The following is a 17,915-nucleotide window of genomic DNA, read 5'->3' as shown; positions in this document are numbered from 1 at the left end:
TCTCTTGAGGATATGACACAATTGTGAGTCTATAAATAATTGGGACCGTTAAGGACATGCCAGTGGAGTTTATGTAGTTTATTCTGAAAACACTGGTAAACAACATATTCTTTGTGATACGAGCACAATAGACATGGGGGGAAGGAGGGTCCAGATTTAATGAAACCCGTAGCTTGATGTCCTCATCATAGTTGGCCCATCTAGAGGTCTGGTGTGGAATCGACCTAGATAAGAAAGGGATTGGATCGGGGGGGCTTTCAGTCCCTTTCTTAGCTGTTCTGAGGTGTTGGGGGTTGGATGTGGGAGCTGGTATTTCAGAAGAAACTGCTATCACTTTTCCCATGAACAGGGTTCTTGTTGTGTAGACTGAGATTGTGTTTCAAGAGGACATTGTCCTCACACAGGTCTGTGCTTAGTAAAAAAAAAAAAAAAATCCTCACATTAAACCACTTTCCATTATTATTGTTAGTACTGGGCTAGAACAGTGTTTTTAAATTTTCTGTAGCATCTCAGCCTACACAACAGATAAGAGCAGGAAAGCAGAGCTGTTCTGGGGAGGCGGGAGATGGGCTCCTTACCGCAGCCCTAGACGGTAATGCCAGGTTCCTGGCCTCTCAGTCTCTTTGCTGCCCAACTCCGGGGGCACTATTCATGAGATACAGTGAGACGGCATTGCCCTTTCTTCTCTACCTACCTCCTCCCCCCCACTCCCTCCTGGTAGCTACCAAGCCACCTCCAGGGACTCCATTGAGCACAAATGGAAAACAGTCCACTGGCCCAAGCTACCGAGATGCTCCTTTGCAAATGGAATGCTTCTCACTTATCGGAACACTTAATTCTTAGGGGGCTCTTTGGACAAAACCAGGTTTTCTGATCTCGGTACAAAAACCCATTGCCAGGGTGGATTCCAGACAAGCCTCAAAGGCTTCTAGTTTACCAGGTAGCATTGCCTGTGGGGAGATTATTAGAAGAATAGGAGACACGTTTCTTTCTTTTAAAACCAATGCCCCAAACTGACAGCGTGCCCACGGCAGAGCCCTGTGTACTCTGACTTTGGTTATAGCAGTTAAAGGGCTAAAGGTTCTAGAATGGGCTTAGGAACACTTTAGGGAAGGGGAGAACTTTATGGTGAGGGGTGTGGTGGTGAGGCAGTGACCTGGGGCTATGGGTATGTGTACCTACAATTTATACTGAGCCATGTTTTGGGAACTTTATAACTCTACAAGCCTTTCCTATTTGGTAGATTTGGGGACGGTGATAATCTTTCACGATGCTGCAGAGCTGGGGAAGCTTTGTTGCTTGGGCTGGGATCTCGGAGAGCGTCAACAGTAAGACTCAGGTTTAGAGGGCAGATTAAGGGCAAAAACCTGAGTTTTTGCGCCAAAAATTAAAATTCGACTCTATGCCAGGACAACCTATGCCGTATGACACACTTCACTGATCTGACCCTAGCATCTTAGTGCTTTTAGCCAGAGACCATGAGAAAATTTATGGAGCCAGGTTCCCAAGATCAGGATGAACTCAGAAGATCAATGATAAAGATCAAGATGAACAATGTTCCAACAAGGCTTTCGGAGTGATGAATAGGTAGCATTTTAGAGCTGGTTTCATGTAAAGAATTATCAGATCAATTGATTCTCTTACTGACCATTTGAGTTTTAGCTCTGTTTTTTGACACTGTCGGTTCACATAAGGCGACTCATAACAACTGCTAATGTTAATTGAGCACCTACTTCATGCCAGGCAATAAATGCTTTAAATCTGTTAATTTATTTAATCCTTACTAACCCTGTGAAGTAGGTACTATTATTATCCCTATTATACGGTTGGGGGAACTGAGGCACAGAACCCATAATAACTTGCCCAGGGTCATACAGCTAGTAGCCTAGAGCAGACTTGTTAAACCTTAACATGTATCAGAATCTGGAAGATTTGTTAAAACACAGACTATAGGACCCTAACTCCAAGGAAGCTGATTCAGTAGGTCCAGGGCCGGCACTAAGAATTCTCATTTTAAACATTGTGTCAAGTGATACGGATTCTGCTGTTTGGGGATTAATTTTGAGAACAATCGGCCTAGGGAGTATCCTTAGATAGTCAGTAGCTCACGTACACACACACACACACACACCTTCACACATATGTGTGTTTCTATAGTGATCTCCAATGACAGCCACCCCAGAAACTCCATCCATGGCCCCAGTCTTATGGGAAGAGGGTCTAGGTCATGGAGAAGGCTTCCAGCTCAGTCTACACAGCTCCAGGCCCAGGGGCCAGGGGAGTACAGGGTCAGCTGCCTTTGATCACTGCTCTGGGCAGGATTTGAAAGCAGAGGGCCCTAAGGGCTTATATACAGTGATGATAAAATTCCAAAGCTTTGTTGTCTTTTCATCTGCTGGCAACACATAGGAAATGCTATTTTGAGTGAGGAGCGGCCAGCTCTAGCTGAGGTAGGAGCTCAGGCTGGGGAATCTTGGAATTCTCATCCACTTTCTGCTACTGACTTGCTGTGTGGTCCTGATAAGTTACAGATGGTTCCTTACTTGTAACAGATTTTCCTCCACCAGCAGTTGTGGGTAACAATGGCTCTTCAGCCTACTTTCGAGTTACAGTATTCTTGTGAAATTGAAATGAGACACAGGGTACAGATGTCCTTTAAAACCATTCCACAAATATAAAATAGGAGCCCAAAACAAAATCTGATATTCCACAAAGGTCTTCTTGCAATTAAAGACTGATTTTCAGGGAAGGATTAACCACTAAGTGCCTTGAAATAGCTAACTCACCTCGTTGACTTAAAATTTTCATTAGATTAAAAAAAATAATTGTATAAAAGTAACTGATAGACATCTTTCCAAGAGTGTATCTCTGAGGTATTATCACATCTGTTTTGGGAGCAGTAGGCACTGTTAGCCCAACTGTCAATTGGAATAATAGTAACAGCAAACATAAGTAAGCTTACCACATGCCAGATACTGTCCTGAGCCTTTTATATTCCTCTTATTTAACACCTAAAATAACCCCGTGAGGGTGGGGTGTTGATGTTCACGGTCCCTGTTTTACAAATGAGGATGGTGACATCAGGTCACTTGTTAGTGATAGAACCGGGACTTGAACCTGTACCCTGTGACTCTAGGGCTTTGCTCCTAAACTTGACACTCCCCTGCTTCCCTAGCCTCTGTTGCGAAGCAGGGTTTCCCAGACTCAGCAGTGCTCTGGGGGCCGAATGACTGTTTGTTGTGGGAGGTGCCCTGTGCACTGTGGGCTGTTCAGCAGCATCCCTGGCCTTGACGCTCTAGATGCCAGTAGTGCCGCTTGCCCCAGCGCACCTTGTGACATGTGACATGTGACAACCCCACATGTTTCCAGACATTATCCAATATCCCTTGGGGGGTGCAAAATCACCCCGATTGAGAACCACTATTGTAAAAGACACCCCACCCCCTGCCGCCCAGTTCCACATCCCAGAACTCGGCTTCTTTTGGAAATAACTTGAGACTCAGTTTCCGTGCGAACTCCTTGCCTTAGTACTGGATCACTTACAACTTGGTAGGCTTGAAAGGTGGCTCGTAACTGTTTGTGATTCCTCTTGGCCAGGACTTCATTGAAGGTAAGCTCGTCCGTGCCCCAGCGGCCTTCCCCTGCCTAGAGGGCCGGGTGCAAACATTTTGAAAAAGCCTTTTGCAAAAAGACTGAATAAACAGAGCTGTGACCAGGCCTCCCTTACAGGAAACAATAAAATATGCACTGAATCTAAGCCACATTGATCGCTCTGGCACTTTAAACTTCTAACCCACAAGTACACCTCACATATTTATGTTATTTATACCTTCCCTTGTTCCAAAATGGATCTAAGGTGGTTAACCCCAGAATATAAGAATAGAAAAAGCAATTCTTTCAGGTTCATGAAGACCATATATATGAAAAATATTTTAAAGATCATACTTATTTCCCAGGTAATTCCAATTCACATAAAATAAAGTAACAGTTGTTGAAAATAATGTTAATTAGAAAAAAAAGGATTTGCAGAGACTGGCACATCTGCATACTTACATCGTACAGATCTTTGGCATCCTGACCAGCTAGATCTTTGTCTACATTATCTCCTTCATCGCGATTAGCCTAGAAAAATCAACACATTGTTATTAACTTGAGTTCCTGCTTGACCACAGAAAACAAAAAGGGAAAGTCCTAGAAAAGGGGGTGATTTCAGAGGGGTGGCCTGAAGCTAGACAAAACCTGGCAAAGTGGCAATGCTGCTCTTTGCTGCCATCTTTTGGGCACAACTGATAAACAGAGTAGCTTCTGTGACAACACATTTTTCCTTTTGTTTTGTAGAAACCAGGGTCACTCACAAACCCCACTGACCTCTAAGAAACCTCATGATGTCCCCTAGAATGAGTCTGTTGGGAAGCTATTAGTCTTCCTTCCAAAATATCAAATTTCACTTCTCAGGGTCCCAGCCCTGAAGAGCCCTGAATGTTGGTCATGGAAAGTTTTGGAGGTCTAACCTAAGCCCTTAGTGGCAGGTGGAATTCTAAGATGACCCAGGTTGCCCACACTCTTGTATAATCCCCTTCTTTTGAGTGTGGGTAAGACCTGTGAATATGGTGAGATACCACTCCTGTGATCATATTATGTTTATATGGCAAAGGGGATGTTTATAGATGTAATTAAAATCCCTAATCAGTTATCCTGGGTAGGTCTGACCCAATCATATGAGCTCGTTAAGGTCAGAGATGGAAGAAGTCAGAGACATGAACTCCTGCTGGCCTGGAAGAAACCAAATAGCCATGCTCTGAACTGTCTATGGGGCTACGACAGGGAACTGCAGTTGGCCTCTAGGAGCTGAGTGGTCTCTGGTTGACAGCTAGCAGGAACATAGGGACATCAGTCGTACAACCACAGGGAACCGCAATCTACCAACAGCCAGTGAGCTTGGAAGAGGACCCCAGGCAGCCCTGGCCGACACCTTGATTTCAGCCTGGCGAGACCCCGGCTAACCCGCAACAGGACCCCTGCCCCATGGAAACCGCTAGATCATGGGTCTGCATAGTTGGTTGCTGAGTTTGCAGCAATTTGTTATACAGCAGGAGAACACTTATATACTCTTCGTGCTACGGGTGAAGCCTACTCTGTGTACTCTCTGCTATCAGTCTCTCCACATCGAGAGTAATGAAGCAGAGAAACACACAAAGCTCATAAAGTTGGGTGTGTCAATGAGAGTGCAGATGCCATCTGGCTGGGGGCCGTGGGGGCTGTGTCCTAGCAGGGCCAATTCTTAAAGCCCTGCTTTCCAGGCCAAGCTCCCTGCAGCAGTTCTTACAGGCCTAGACTTGGCGTGAATCCTGGAGGTAAGTTGTGTCATGAAAAGGGCCCTACTTGGGGTCAGATGGGCTGGTTCTTGCTCCTAAGCTGTGTCTTACTGTGTGTACACCTAGAGGTTCCTCACTGGCAAAGTGAGGTGGTGATGCTTAATGAGATAACTCACTAACAAAAAGGGATTGTAAACTGAGGTGGATTGCTATGATGGGAAAAATACCCATTGAATAATTTCACATGAGCTGGGCTGACAGAACACAGGTTGATGATCCCTCAGTAACATTTTTAATAAAAGAAGGAAATGTTTATCATCGAAATTGCCTTTTTCACCATGGTCCCATGCTGCCAAGGGCTGTTTCCCAAGATCATAAGGCAGGTTAGACCTTTTTACTTTTACCTGCAACAGGGAGACCAGGATTTTTTTTAGGCTTCCACTTGTGTCACCTTTGACATCTGATTCAAGGCTCCTGTCAAATACTTTTCGGGAAGAAGAAAGGAGGAGAGAAAGCAGATTTAGTCTCCCGGAGGTATTTTGGAAGGAACATTCTTTAAAGTCAGAACAAACGGTCACTTACATCTTTGGTAGGCCTCTTTAATGGCGATGATTTCCTAGGAGAGGTAATAAAAAAAAATCAATACTCCAAGGTGGGGTTAATCAATAATATAGGCAGAGACAAGCAAAGGGAAGAGGCAGGAGCTTGTCTCTGGGCACAGGATGCCTTTGTGACTTCCTGCAAAGGGGGTTGTCCCTACAGGTCAAGGTCTAGGCCTAGAGCAAGTCCCCAGCTGTGTGGAGTCCTTTAGCATATGTCATCCTTAGTTAAAAGTGAAAACATTACAGCTCAGCTAACATCTTCTTTCACTACCCCCTCACCCCATCTCACTCTCCCTTCCCCACCCAGGTAGCCAGTGTTAGAAGTTCAGTGCATATTTTCCCTTTACGTTTGTATACATATGTTTGTGCTACTGCAAATATATAGAACTGTTTTGTGTATGTGTTTAAAAAGTGGAATACTGTTCATATTGTTTGTTCTTTGACTTATTTTTTCACTCAGTAATAGGTTTGGGAGGTCCAGCTAGGCTTGTACATTAGTTAGTCACCTAGTGTTTTTCTTAAATGGATACAAAAGGTTCCATCCTACAGTAGGCCCCTGTTTATTTAGCCAGCCTCTGATTGATGGACATTTAGGCTGTGTTCAATTTTTCTCTACTTCAAACAAGGCTGCACTCAGTAAACAATTTGCTGTGTACAGGAGTGCAAGCCTCTCTCCAGGGTGTGTGCCGGGAAGAACTGCTTTACAGGCACACCTTGGAGATACTGTGGGTTTGGTTCCAGACCACCCCTATAAAATGAGTGTCATAATAAAGCGAGTCACACGAATCTTTCGGTTTCCCAGTACACACAAAAGTTATGATTATACTCTACTGTGGTCTGTTAAGTGTGCGATAGCATTATATCTAAAAAACAATGCACATAACTTAATTTAAAAATACTTTATTGCGGGCTTCCCTGGTGGTGCAGTGGTTGAGAGTCCACCTGCCGATGCAGGGGACACGGGTTCGTGCCCCGGTCCAGCAGGATCCCACCTGCCGCACACCAGCTGGGCCCGTGAGCCATGGCCGCTGAGCCTGCGCATCCGGAGCCTGTGCTCCACAACGGGAGAGGCCACAACAGTGAGAGGCCCGTGTACCGCAAAAAAAAAAAAAAAAACTTTATTGCTAAAAATTCTAACCATCACCTGAGCCTTCAGCAAGTCGTCATCTTTCTGCCAATGGAGGGTCTGAAATATTGTGAGAAATACCAAAATATGACACAGAGACAGGAAGTGAGCAAATGCTTTTGGAGAAATGGTGCTGATAGGCTTGCTTGATGAAGGGTTGCCACAAACATGCTATTTGCAAAATCGCGGTAAAACGAAGCGCAATGAAACAGAGTATGGCTGTATATTGCAATGGCTTGACCCACTTGGGAGCTGCCTCCGTTTACACTTGAACGAGCAGCGTATAAGAGCAGGCATTTCCCTACAGCATCGCTCATAAACTGCTTAAAATGAAAGTCATGGGGCAGTGATGGGGAGAAGGGAGAGGGAGCGATAGAAGATGAGGGCCAGGCCGATGTTGCTTCAGTGGGTGGGAGAGAGGAGGAAGCAGGTGGGGGCCGAACACCTGTGACTCTGCAGCCCCCTCCCGTTTCTCCTCCTTCCAGCCCACTCTCAGGATCTGCCTGAACCCAGGGCCTGCTCTCTCCCTGCTTTTCTTCTTTTTACTGTCAGATCTATTTGATTGAAAAAAAAAAAAGAACCTGTTCATTGTTTGAGACCAGGACCTGAAAGAAATTAGGCTGAGGGTGAACCACGTGTAGGCAAGTGTGATTAGAAAAGTAACGACCAAATTAACCTTCTTGCCAAGGCAGGCTGCCCAAATATTGGCTGCCTGGTCGCTAGGACTTTGGTGCTTCTGGAAAGGATGGGAATATTGAGTAAGGAGAGTTGTGTGGTTGTTGGACTGAATTGATACCGCCCTCCTGTGCTAACCTTCCCTTAAGGCACAATCCTAACCTGAAACTCCCCAAATGGAGGGGTTTTATTATCCTTTGGGAAGAAGAGAAGTCCAGAGATGTTCAGGAAAGGGGTTTGCAGCTGTAGCGTGGAGCCTGGTGGTGCTTCAGGAGACGTGGGTGGACGGCACAGGCTGGGCAGCAGGAACCAGCCCAGGTGGTAGGCACTCGGGGGCTCAAACGGCACTGCAGTGTCAGAGCGCTGGGGCATCTTTCCTCGCCATCTGCTCCAAGTGCTGTTTCTGCTTCCTACCCGGAGGCCTCAAGAGTGTTGGATTTTCCTGGCATTTCCTCGCGGGACCTCCCCATTCTATGTGATGGGTGTTGTGGAAGAGGCAGGGGCTCCCCAGATAATGCCCTGTGGGCCCTCTCTTCTGATGAAGTCCTTGGCCCTTATGGGTTCTGGAACCAAAGATGAATGGGCTTCTGCGAGGGCCTTAACGAACGTCCTTTTCAGCTCCTGAGATGGTGGCATGTGCCCAAGGGACCAGGGGAGGACAGGATAGAGGACACGGAAACCTCTGGGGAAGTGGTGGCGGCCCCGGGGGTGTTCACTGGGACCCCCCTGGCACCCCCCCACCCCCCTGCCTTTTCTTGTGCTCTCCGCTAGATGCAGCCATGCTTGGACTGTTGTATTATTTGTGCCAGGAGACCCGCAAAGTCAGGCTGGGAGGGTAAAGTAGAACTTTCCTCCTTCATGTAAAACTGTGCATCTCTTTAGAAAAATGAAAGCTGGATTGACACCGTGCTTCTGGAAGGATCTATCCTGTCAAGCCAGGAGCAGCGACACCAAGAATGACCATCAGAAGATTGGAAGAGGGATCTCTCCAGTGTGAACCAAGTGGACGCGTTTCTGCCCAGACACTTGCTCACCCCGTGGGTGGAACGCAGGGAGGACTTTCCCTTCTGGCTGCTGTAGCCATCTCTGATGGGCATATGGACGCTCCCCTGGGAGTTGGTCCAGGGCTCGGCTGGGACTCACCTTATTGGTTCTCGTGCACAGGACCTCGATGAGCACCACCTCATTCGTGCCCAGGCCCTTCATGGCCTTCTGCAGCTGCCGGGCGGCATACTCGCTGGGGTGTTCCAGAAGGGCCAAGGCTGTCTTCTCGAAGTATCCACTCAGCTCCTTCTTGAGCACCTCCTCCAGGTCCTGTGGGAAGACAGCGAGAGTCTTGTCTGGGAACGTGCTGAGAGCAGAGGGACAGGTGTCTGCTCTCCCCACCGCAGGGCACCTGCTGTGGACACACAGGGCACAGTCTAGACTGGAGCTCTACAGGCATGAGTGTCCTGCTGGAGGACAGTCGTCTCCCAAGTGCCCATCCATCTGCTGCCAAGGCTGGCAGAGAGGCAGAGGGAAGATCCCCTGCTCAGGGCTGGGGACCCCAAAGATGAATCAAAGTAACAACCAGCATTTGCAGAATATTTTGGGGTTCAGAGGGCTTCCTCACTGATCCCTAAAACAGCCCTGGCAGGAGAGGTATTGCATTATCCCCATGGACTGAACCTCAATAAGATAAAGGACTCATCTCCAAATACTTGGCTAGAGAAGACTGAAATACAGGTTTGTCATCCCTAGGAGACCAGATCATTCATTGTCCAAGTTGGGATGCTTTTGACAGTGAAAGGGGGGGCACTATTAATAATTGCAGGGGGACAACAGGAATTAACGAGGGACTGTCCTGGGCAAACCTGATATACAGTCACTTTGGCATTTTGTTAAATTCTGAAAGGGACACACGTGGGAAAGAACTCAGGTGGGGGAAGGGAAGTGCATGAAATTCTCACTGGCACCCTGTTTGGGGCAAGCCCCTCCAATCACAGGTGAACCGCCTGCTCCTACTGTCTCCCTCCGACCTGATGGTTTAATGAGAAAAGCGTCAAGAATGGGCGTTCAGTCCAACTAGAGTCATCAATGTCCCAAGTTAAATGCAGGACCTCAGAGCAAGGACCTTCACACAGAGACAGCCCCGTGTGGGTCAGACTGGAAGCCGATAGACCAAATTACAGCATGGGGTGGGCCTGGCTACTCAGCACCATGGCATGATGTCTAACAACACAGTCACATAGCTCTGCGACCTGGGAAATGTGCTTAATTTCACCAACTGTCAGTTTCCTTCTCTGAAAAATGGGAAGAATAATAAGACTTACTTCTTAAGGTTGTTGGGAGAATTAAATAAGACAATCCTTGTAAACACTGAACACAGTGCCTGGCACATTTTCAATGTTCAATAAGTGATGATGATGATTATTTCATGTTGAAAGGAACTTTCAGAGAGAAGGCACATCAACTTTTTCTCAAATGAACCTCTGAGCTCCGGACCTGGGAGGAAAATCCCAGAAGATTTTTGTCCAAGGTCCTGGGATCTGCAGTCTTAATAGCAGGTTGTGATATTACTGGCTCCATCCCATGGCAGTTGCTGCATCTAACCTGATCTTGTGAAGACAGGCCTTTGGTCAGTACTCTGGTGTGGATCAACCTGAAGACTGGAAATATTTTTCCAAGTCAGATGGGCATTATATAGAACCGTAGAGAAGAGAAATCCCAGCTGGCTGCTCTCATTCGTCACAAGGTTGAAAACAAATCCTTGTGTGTTTACATTCTGTTCGGACCTAGGAGCCAGCTCAGGATTCTTCGGCTCTAGTCCTGGTTTCCTGCTAACTAGCTGTGTCACCTTGGGATACTTACTCTCTTTGGAGCTCAGCTGACTTTAGATTTGATTGTCTCTAATGTCTTCTAGCTTTGTGATATGATTCTCGATCACCTCTTTGGCAGTTCCAGCTGTTTGAAACACAGCTGAGAATTGCAAAGTAAGCAAATGATTGGCAGATGTAGGTGTTGCAGAGTTTTGTGCAACAGAGCCCCTGAGTCCTCACTTTGAACCCATTTACACTTATTTTACACCAAAGCTTAAGATGCCTGTATCTGACTTTCTATATCGGTAGGATATAAGTAGACACAGCACTTGAGAGGATGCTATAGTCAGGCGCGCTGACAAGGATGAAAGTTCAATGTCATTCAATTCAATTAAATGCAGCTGAACTGAAGCTGCACTTATTTTCACCAAGGTCATCAATGAGTGACATTGACAAGCCTGATTGTGAAGAGGGAAGCAGAAGAACTACAAAAGCACAGCTGTCTGGACTGTTTAATGTATAGATAAACAGCTCCTCTCATGGCAATGGATTCTTCAGGAGTAGAGGCTGGCCCTGGAGATGGAAGACTTAGATTTGAATGCTGGTTCTTTCTCCTACTAAGTGTGTGGTTTTGCATGAGTCATTTAAACAGATGCGCTCCACTTTTTCTCTCTGTAAGGTGGAGACAATCACACCTATCACAGCCTCCCTTTACTGGTAGGTGCCAGCATTACCCTGCTTGATTCTCACAGCAGCCTGAGAAGGGAGGCAAATTACCATTTTCATTTTGTGAGGAGACCAAGGCCTAGAGAGATTGTTGCTTCCCCAGTGACAAATAAGTAAGAAAATCCACCTCTATCTCTATATCTATTTATACATAGAGTTACTGAAACTGTAAAGGATGTATAAATTTGGATTAGAATGCAGCATAATAATTCATATTTATTTGGCAAACTGATAATTCTAATGACATTAAGAAAATGTCAGATCGTGTTCATGCTATATTAATAAAGAAAACAGAAAGCCTAATGCATTCTTAAAGATTTCTAAATGTAACACCATCAACAAGAAGAATGAAAGAAAAGATACGCAAAGAAAGAAAAAGGCGTTGATGCTTAACGAAATGGAGGGTTTTTTGGTTTTGGTTTTTTAGTTTTTGTAACAATCACTTATGAAGAATATATCATTCTTGAAGACACCTGAATAAATGAAGAATTCTTACATAAAGACCCACCTGTGAAAACTGGTTTTCAAATCCCTGGCCTATCTATAAGTTAATATGTGGAATTAATCCAAATGAGTGGGGAAAAAAGACTGAGGAATCAACTTAAAAAGAAGTCAATTGGAAAAATAATGAGTTAACCAGTATTGATTTTACAGGCTGTTAACAAGGCCATTTCAGTTTTTCTGAAGTCAGTTAAAGTTTTAAATGGTTGTTTCATTTTGTTTCTCTTGGGCTAATTCAATAAAGCTTTAAGGATAGTCCTCACTGTCTTGGGAACATAAAAGAAGCAGAAGAGACAGTCAAGACCAAGGCCGTGCGCACACGGCCGAGGACCCTCGGCGTCACCTTGCCATACGTTGTCTTGTACTTTTGTTTTATTTGTTGCCTCTCATTCGATGTCCTGCTTGATAGGATTTGAATGATGGTGGCTTCATCAGTTCCTGAAGTGCAGGAGAAAGAGGCAAAATCACAATGAGCAAGAAACAAGATGGACGTTTATTTTAGTCAATCTGGGGAAGCCAGGGTGGTGGTCACAGGCTTTGGTGGAACCTAGGTGGACCCTTTGGCTTTAATATCTTATGCTGAGAACTGTATTCTTTTCACTCACTTGACAAATATCCACTGAGGCCTTACACTGCCTGAAGCACAACGCTAGGCATTGTAGCGGAAAGAGGAACGAATATGGTCTATTCCTTAATTTCACTCCTTGGCATAAACGCAAGAGAAATGAAAACTTATGTCTACACAAAACTTGTATTCAGATGTTCATAGCAGCATCATTCATAATAGTCAAAATGTGCAAACCACCTGAATGTCCATCAGTGGACAATGGATAATTAAAAGGTGCTATATCCATACAGTGGAATATTACTTGGCCAGAAAAAGGAATGAAGTACTGACACATTCTACAGTATGAATGGGATGGACCTTAAACACATTTTGCTAAGTGAAAGAAGCCAATCACAGAAGACCACATATTATGATTCCATTCATATGGAAGTCCGGAATAGGGAAATCTATAGAGACAGAAAGTAGAATAGTGGCTGGGGAGGGGGTGGGAAGAGGTGTGATAGCTAAAGTGTAGGAGGTTTCTTTTTAAAGTGATGAAAATGTTCTAAATTGTGGTGATGGCTTCATATTTCTGTGAATACATTAAAAACAACTGAATTGAACACTTTAAATGGGTGAATTGTATGGTGTGTGACTTATACCTCAAAAAAACTGTAAAAAAAAAAATATGGTATGTTCCTTGGTCTGCAGGTACTTAAAATGGAGTGGAAGAGATTAAGATATAGACCCAGGGCTTCCCTGGTGGCGCAGTGGTTGAGAGCCCGCCTGCCGATGCAGGGGACACGGGTTCGTGCCCCGGTCTGGGAAGATCCCACATGCCGCGGAGTGGCTGGGCCCATGAGCCATGGCCGCTGAGCCTGCGCGTCTGGAGCCTGTGCTCCGCAGTGGGAGAGGCTGCAACAGTGAGAGGCCCGCGTACCGCAAAAAAAAAAAAAAAAAGATATAGACCCAAATTGCTATAGTATCAAGCCCAACCATAAACTTGTTAATCTCAGGAGAGAAGTCCTAATTGGGAGCATGTGGGGCAGTTCCCCTTTAAACTCTTTTGAATCACACTCTTCCTAAAACGATTTTTTCCCTGATGTTCATAGTAATACTTGTTCATTGTAGGTATTTGATCAGCACTGAAATGATAATGACTAAGAAAGAAGGGGAGTGTATCATTTTTTGAACCTGGAGACAGGATTGGAAAGATGACCCAGGTGTTGCAGGTGTGAGGGTGAGAAAGACTATTTGATCAGCGAACCCTGAATTCAGTTTCTTCGGACTTGATTCAAATCCCTTAAACCCTATGACATCAGGCAAATAATTAGCCTCACCAAGCCTCAGTTTTCCCACCTATAAGATGGGGGTGATAATAGACACGGCTATTGTGAGAATGAAATCCAAGTAGGGGTCCATGGTTGCCCTGAGGTGCACATGGGTACTGGGACACCGGGGAGCATACATGACCAAGTGCCCCAGGGCTGCCTCAGATCCAGGCAAGACTTGTGCTGAGGCCACTGTCCCTGGGCTGTCACCCCAGTGACTGAGCTGGAAGGAGCATCAGAAGCCTTCTGGCTCAAACTCGTATTTACAGAGGAGGAAACTGAGGCACAGCTCAGACCCTCTTCTTAGTTCCCGCATGTACATTACTGTTCGGCAGTATTGGAATTTGTCGACTGTTCTCTGCTTGAGTGCTTTGCCTCTGTCCTCCGTTCCTCCCTTCAGCCCCTCGACCATCTCCCTCTCAGCATCCTTCATCAGCCCTTCTTCTACCTGCCCTCTACACTCAGCTGCCAGGTCTCCTTGCTAATTGCCATCACTCCCCCCACCCCAACCCGTGACCATTGCCCTTTGGCTGATGAATCCTAAACTAGCACCTCCAGCCCTTACCCTTCCTGAGTTTAGATCTTATTTCCAGCTGCCTGTGGCCAGCTTCCCATGGAGATCCCAAGGCCTTTCAATTCCCCACGGAGCTAAAGCAGAGCTCATCCCGTCTATCCTTGAATCCACTCCCCACCCCGTTAATTTCATCTCAGTGTGTGGCATCATCTGAATTAGAAAATCCAAAGTCCCTTTTGAGGGCCCACCTTCCGTTTCTTTTATTTTCCGACACCGCCACGCCCATCTGTCTCAGCTACGAGATGACTCCGCCCTCTTCATTCCTCCTGCCCCTGCGTAACAGGCCTGCTGGTTTTCATCCTCCCTGACACCAGGCTCTGGTCTCTGCAGCCTACCTTCCACACTGCCGTCAGAATCATCATCTGGAAGTACGCGTGTGCTCATTTCACTCCCTAATTTTAAAACCTCTAGTGATGCTTCATGATTTCCAGAACTAAATCATTGTTCCTTAGTGTGACATTGAGACTTCCTGAAGCACGGTCTCAAACTGCTCTTCTAGACCCATCTCTGCACACAAACGCACCCAGCCTCACTCACCTCACCAGAGCCACATTTGTCGGTAGGTCAGGCACTTTCAGAAATCCTGAAACATTACGTTTCTGCTCCCGCCGTTCCTCTAAAGAGCATTGCTTATATATCTCTAGAGTCACTGCATGTTAGGTAAGCTTTCATCAGATTATATATATATAATATATACATAAGATTGCATGTATGTGACATTCTAAGCTTGGTACCTAGGCCATAGGGAGTGGTCACTGAAAGGTAGTGTGTACTATTAGGTGCCACGTACTGCCGTCTTCCTTGGGTGAGTGGGGCTGTTGGGTCCGTCTTGCCTGTCAGATCTGCTCTTCTAGGGTGTGGTACTATGCATACCACTGAAGGAATGAAAGATCATTTTAGGACCGTTTAAGGTTTTAATAGTTATGTGTTTTTGTGAAATGCATACTGGATTTCAAAGACTTGGTGTAAAAAAAGGATGTAGAATATCTCAATAATTTTTTTTAATTTTTTAAAAATTATTTGTTTTATTGATTTATTTTTGGCTGCATTGGATCATTGTTGCGGTGCGCAGGCTTCTCATTGCGGTGGCTTCTCTTGTAGACCACGGGCTCTAGGCACGCAGGTTTCAGTAGTTGTGGCTGGAGGGCTCTAGAGCGTAGGATCGGTAGTTGTGGCGCACGGGCTTAGTTGCTCTGTGGCATGTGGGATCTTCCCGGACCAGGGCTTGAAGCCGTGTCCCCTGCATTGGCAGGCGGATTCTCAACCACTGCGCCACCAGGGAAGCACTGTCTCAATAATTTTTATACTGATTACATGTTAATGTCTTTAGTTAAACAAAATATATTATTAAAATTAATTTCACTTGTTTCTTTTTACTTTTAAAAAATGTGGCTTCTGGAAATTTGGAAATTCCATGTGTGGCTTGCATTATGTTTCTTTTGGGCAGTGCTGCTCCAAGTCTCACTTTTACTCTCTGGTAGAAGGAAGTTATGACAATCTGATCGCATAGGGGCTGTGAGAGGATGAGACAGAGACTCTAAAAATTCGTATCTAGACAATAGTAAAGCTCTGTTCGAATATTATCACTTTGTCCATCCTGGCACTGGCAGACCTCCCATCTGACTCCTCTCTTGTAACCTGGCTGTTGCGGGACACCTACTATTATGTGTTAAATTGTGTCTCCCCCAAATACATTGAAGTCCTAACCCCCAGTACCTTAGAGTGTGACCTTATTTGGAAATAGGTCACATTCTAAGGTATGTAAGTAATCGAGTGAAAATGAAATCATTAGGGTGGGACCTAATCCAATATAACTGGTGTCTTTATAAAAAGTGTCAATTTGGGCACAGAGAGAGACTCACACAGAGGGAGATGGTGTGAAGGGACACAGGAGAACTCCGTGTGAGTTCGGAGGATTGGAGTGGTGCATCTACAAGCCAGGGAACGCCTGCGGCTACCAGAAGCTAGAAGAGAGGCCTAGAATGGTCCTTCCCTAGCACCTTGCGGGAGGATGGCCTGCTGGCTTCTTGGTTTCAGACTCCTGGCCTCCGGAATTGAGAGACAATAAATGTCTGTTTAAAGACACCCAGTGTGTGGTACTTTGTTATGGCAGCCCTAGGAAGCCAGTCCATCCACTGTCCTCAGCAGTATCTCAAGACTTCAAGAAAGGAATTAAAAAAACCCTCTTCACAGCCCAAAGTCTGGAGATTTCCTACATTAGCCTGTTCCTGGCCCTCCTCTCAATGTCTGCTGCCTGTAAATAGCACACTTGGCAATTTTTCAGTGGAATTGAATTGGTTGGACTTGTACGTTAGCTCCTGTTCCGCTGAGAGATCACGATCCTGAAGGAACAAAACACGGGGCAGATGCATTTTGATAGACGGGTTGGGAACAGGAGAAATCTGGGTCAAGGTTGCGGGAAGGGCTGAAGGGGGACCTGGCTGGAGATGCGGAAGGGAAGAAAAAGGGGTGTTGCCAAAGACTTCAAGCGTTTGACTCTGGCCCCAGCCCTCAATGCCATGTTTGGAAAGCCAGTGCTGGGACTTAGAAAGACTGCTCTGACCCAGGGGTGAGAGAGCTGTGCGCTGCTCCTAGGACAGCCACCAGCTCTGTGTCTGTGGACTGGTCACCTAGTCTCAAGGACTAGTTCCACCTTTACGGTTCTGGGAAGATCTAGCTCTCTGATTCCAGTTGGAGAAACAGAAAATTCTAGGATGAGTTCACTTGCAAAAATAGTCAGCATTCGTTGCCTGCCTCATTCCGGCTCACTTCCAGCACTTACTTCTGTCCTTCCTCTTCATTTCCTCCTGTAGCCTCACCTGCGTACTGTGTATCCAGTTACTTCCTCTGTGACATTGTTTCTTTTTAACCAGGGGAGTGCCAGAAATCTCACCTCAAAAGGGATTTCTTTTTCTCATAAAAAATCTCTAGGGCTTCCCTGGTGGCGCAGTGGTTGAGAGTCCGCCTGCCAATGCGGGGGACGCGGGTTCGTGCCCCGGTCCAGGAGGATCCCACGTGCCGCGGAGCGGCTGGGCCCGTGGGCCATGGCTGCTGAGCCTGCGCGTCCGGGGCCTGTGCTCCGCAACGGGAGAGGCCACAGCGGTGAGAGGCTCGCGTACCGCAAAAAAAAAAAAAAAAAAAATCTCTGAATCCAGTCCCCCAACTTTTTTTTTTTCTCACATGGGCTGCTCTAGCCCAGGTCTAGGGCCTCCACATCTCAGACCTTTACCCTTACAGTTGTCATCTCTGGAAGGAGGCTTCCTGCCTCCCAGGTGGCCCATTCGCTGTATTATGCCAGCCAGGAATGGAGGGGTGCGGGTGCTCACCCCTGGCTCTCTCTTTCCCCTCGCCCCACATCTAATTTGTCACCACGAAGACCTCACCATTCACCTCCTTGGTAGCCCTGAGACCCACCCATTGCTCTCCATCCTCACCTCTGTCGTATCATTCACCAGAGCTGATCCCCAGATGGTGTTCCTGTCTTACTCTCACCTTTTCCAATCAGCATTCACAGTCTCCAGAGTGGCCTTTCTGTGGAGCAGATCAGCCTGAACCTTTCCACCTAGGCTCCTTCAAATCCAGAATAACAGCCTGGGCTCTTGCCTCTGCCTGCAACGTCTTTAGCTTCGGCCCTCACCTTTATTCCCATTCTTCTTTCAGGACTCAACTCGCTGGACTTTTCTGGGACACCTGCCGGTGTCCCTCACATTACCTGTCCTC

The 17,915-nt window shown here is 46.2% G+C and overlaps 2 protein-coding genes across 3 annotated transcripts in view; one reads left to right on the top strand and one right to left on the bottom strand.

Annotated features, from left to right (window-relative positions):
• The window catches only part of ANXA13 (annexin A13), a 52,268-nt gene that overhangs the window by 8,289 nt on the left and 26,064 nt on the right, over window positions 1-17,915 (bottom strand). The window contains exons 3-8 of the mRNA XM_067711341.1: window positions 12,087-12,181; window positions 8,862-9,032; window positions 5,898-5,931; window positions 5,720-5,799; window positions 4,054-4,122; window positions 3,544-3,645 (exon numbers count right to left, since the gene is read on the bottom strand). Coding sequence (XP_067567442.1) covers window positions 3,544-3,645; window positions 4,054-4,122; window positions 5,720-5,799; window positions 5,898-5,931; window positions 8,862-9,032; window positions 12,087-12,181 — 551 coding nt within the window. The remainder of the gene's footprint in view (window positions 1-3,543; window positions 3,646-4,053; window positions 4,123-5,719; window positions 5,800-5,897; window positions 5,932-8,861; window positions 9,033-12,086; window positions 12,182-17,915) is intronic.
• NTAQ1 (N-terminal glutamine amidase 1) overlaps window positions 1-17,915 on the top strand; it is a 252,410-nt gene that overhangs the window by 230,562 nt on the left and 3,933 nt on the right. Inside the window, exon 7 of one of the 2 annotated variants that reach the window (XM_067711344.1) lies at window positions 8,601-8,623. The exons of the other annotated variant lie outside the window; for it this stretch is intronic. Coding sequence (XP_067567445.1) covers window positions 8,601-8,608 — 8 coding nt within the window. The 3' untranslated portion in view covers window positions 8,609-8,623. Of the gene's footprint in view, window positions 1-8,600; window positions 8,624-17,915 lie in introns of those variants that run through there. 2 annotated transcript variants of the gene reach the window in all.

Source organism: Pseudorca crassidens, chromosome 17, assembly GCF_039906515.1.
Source record: "Pseudorca crassidens isolate mPseCra1 chromosome 17, mPseCra1.hap1, whole genome shotgun sequence".
In the NCBI taxonomy this organism is placed as follows: Eukaryota; Metazoa; Chordata; class Mammalia; order Artiodactyla; family Delphinidae; genus Pseudorca; species Pseudorca crassidens.
This window is presented reverse-complemented; position numbering and strand designations above follow the sequence as displayed.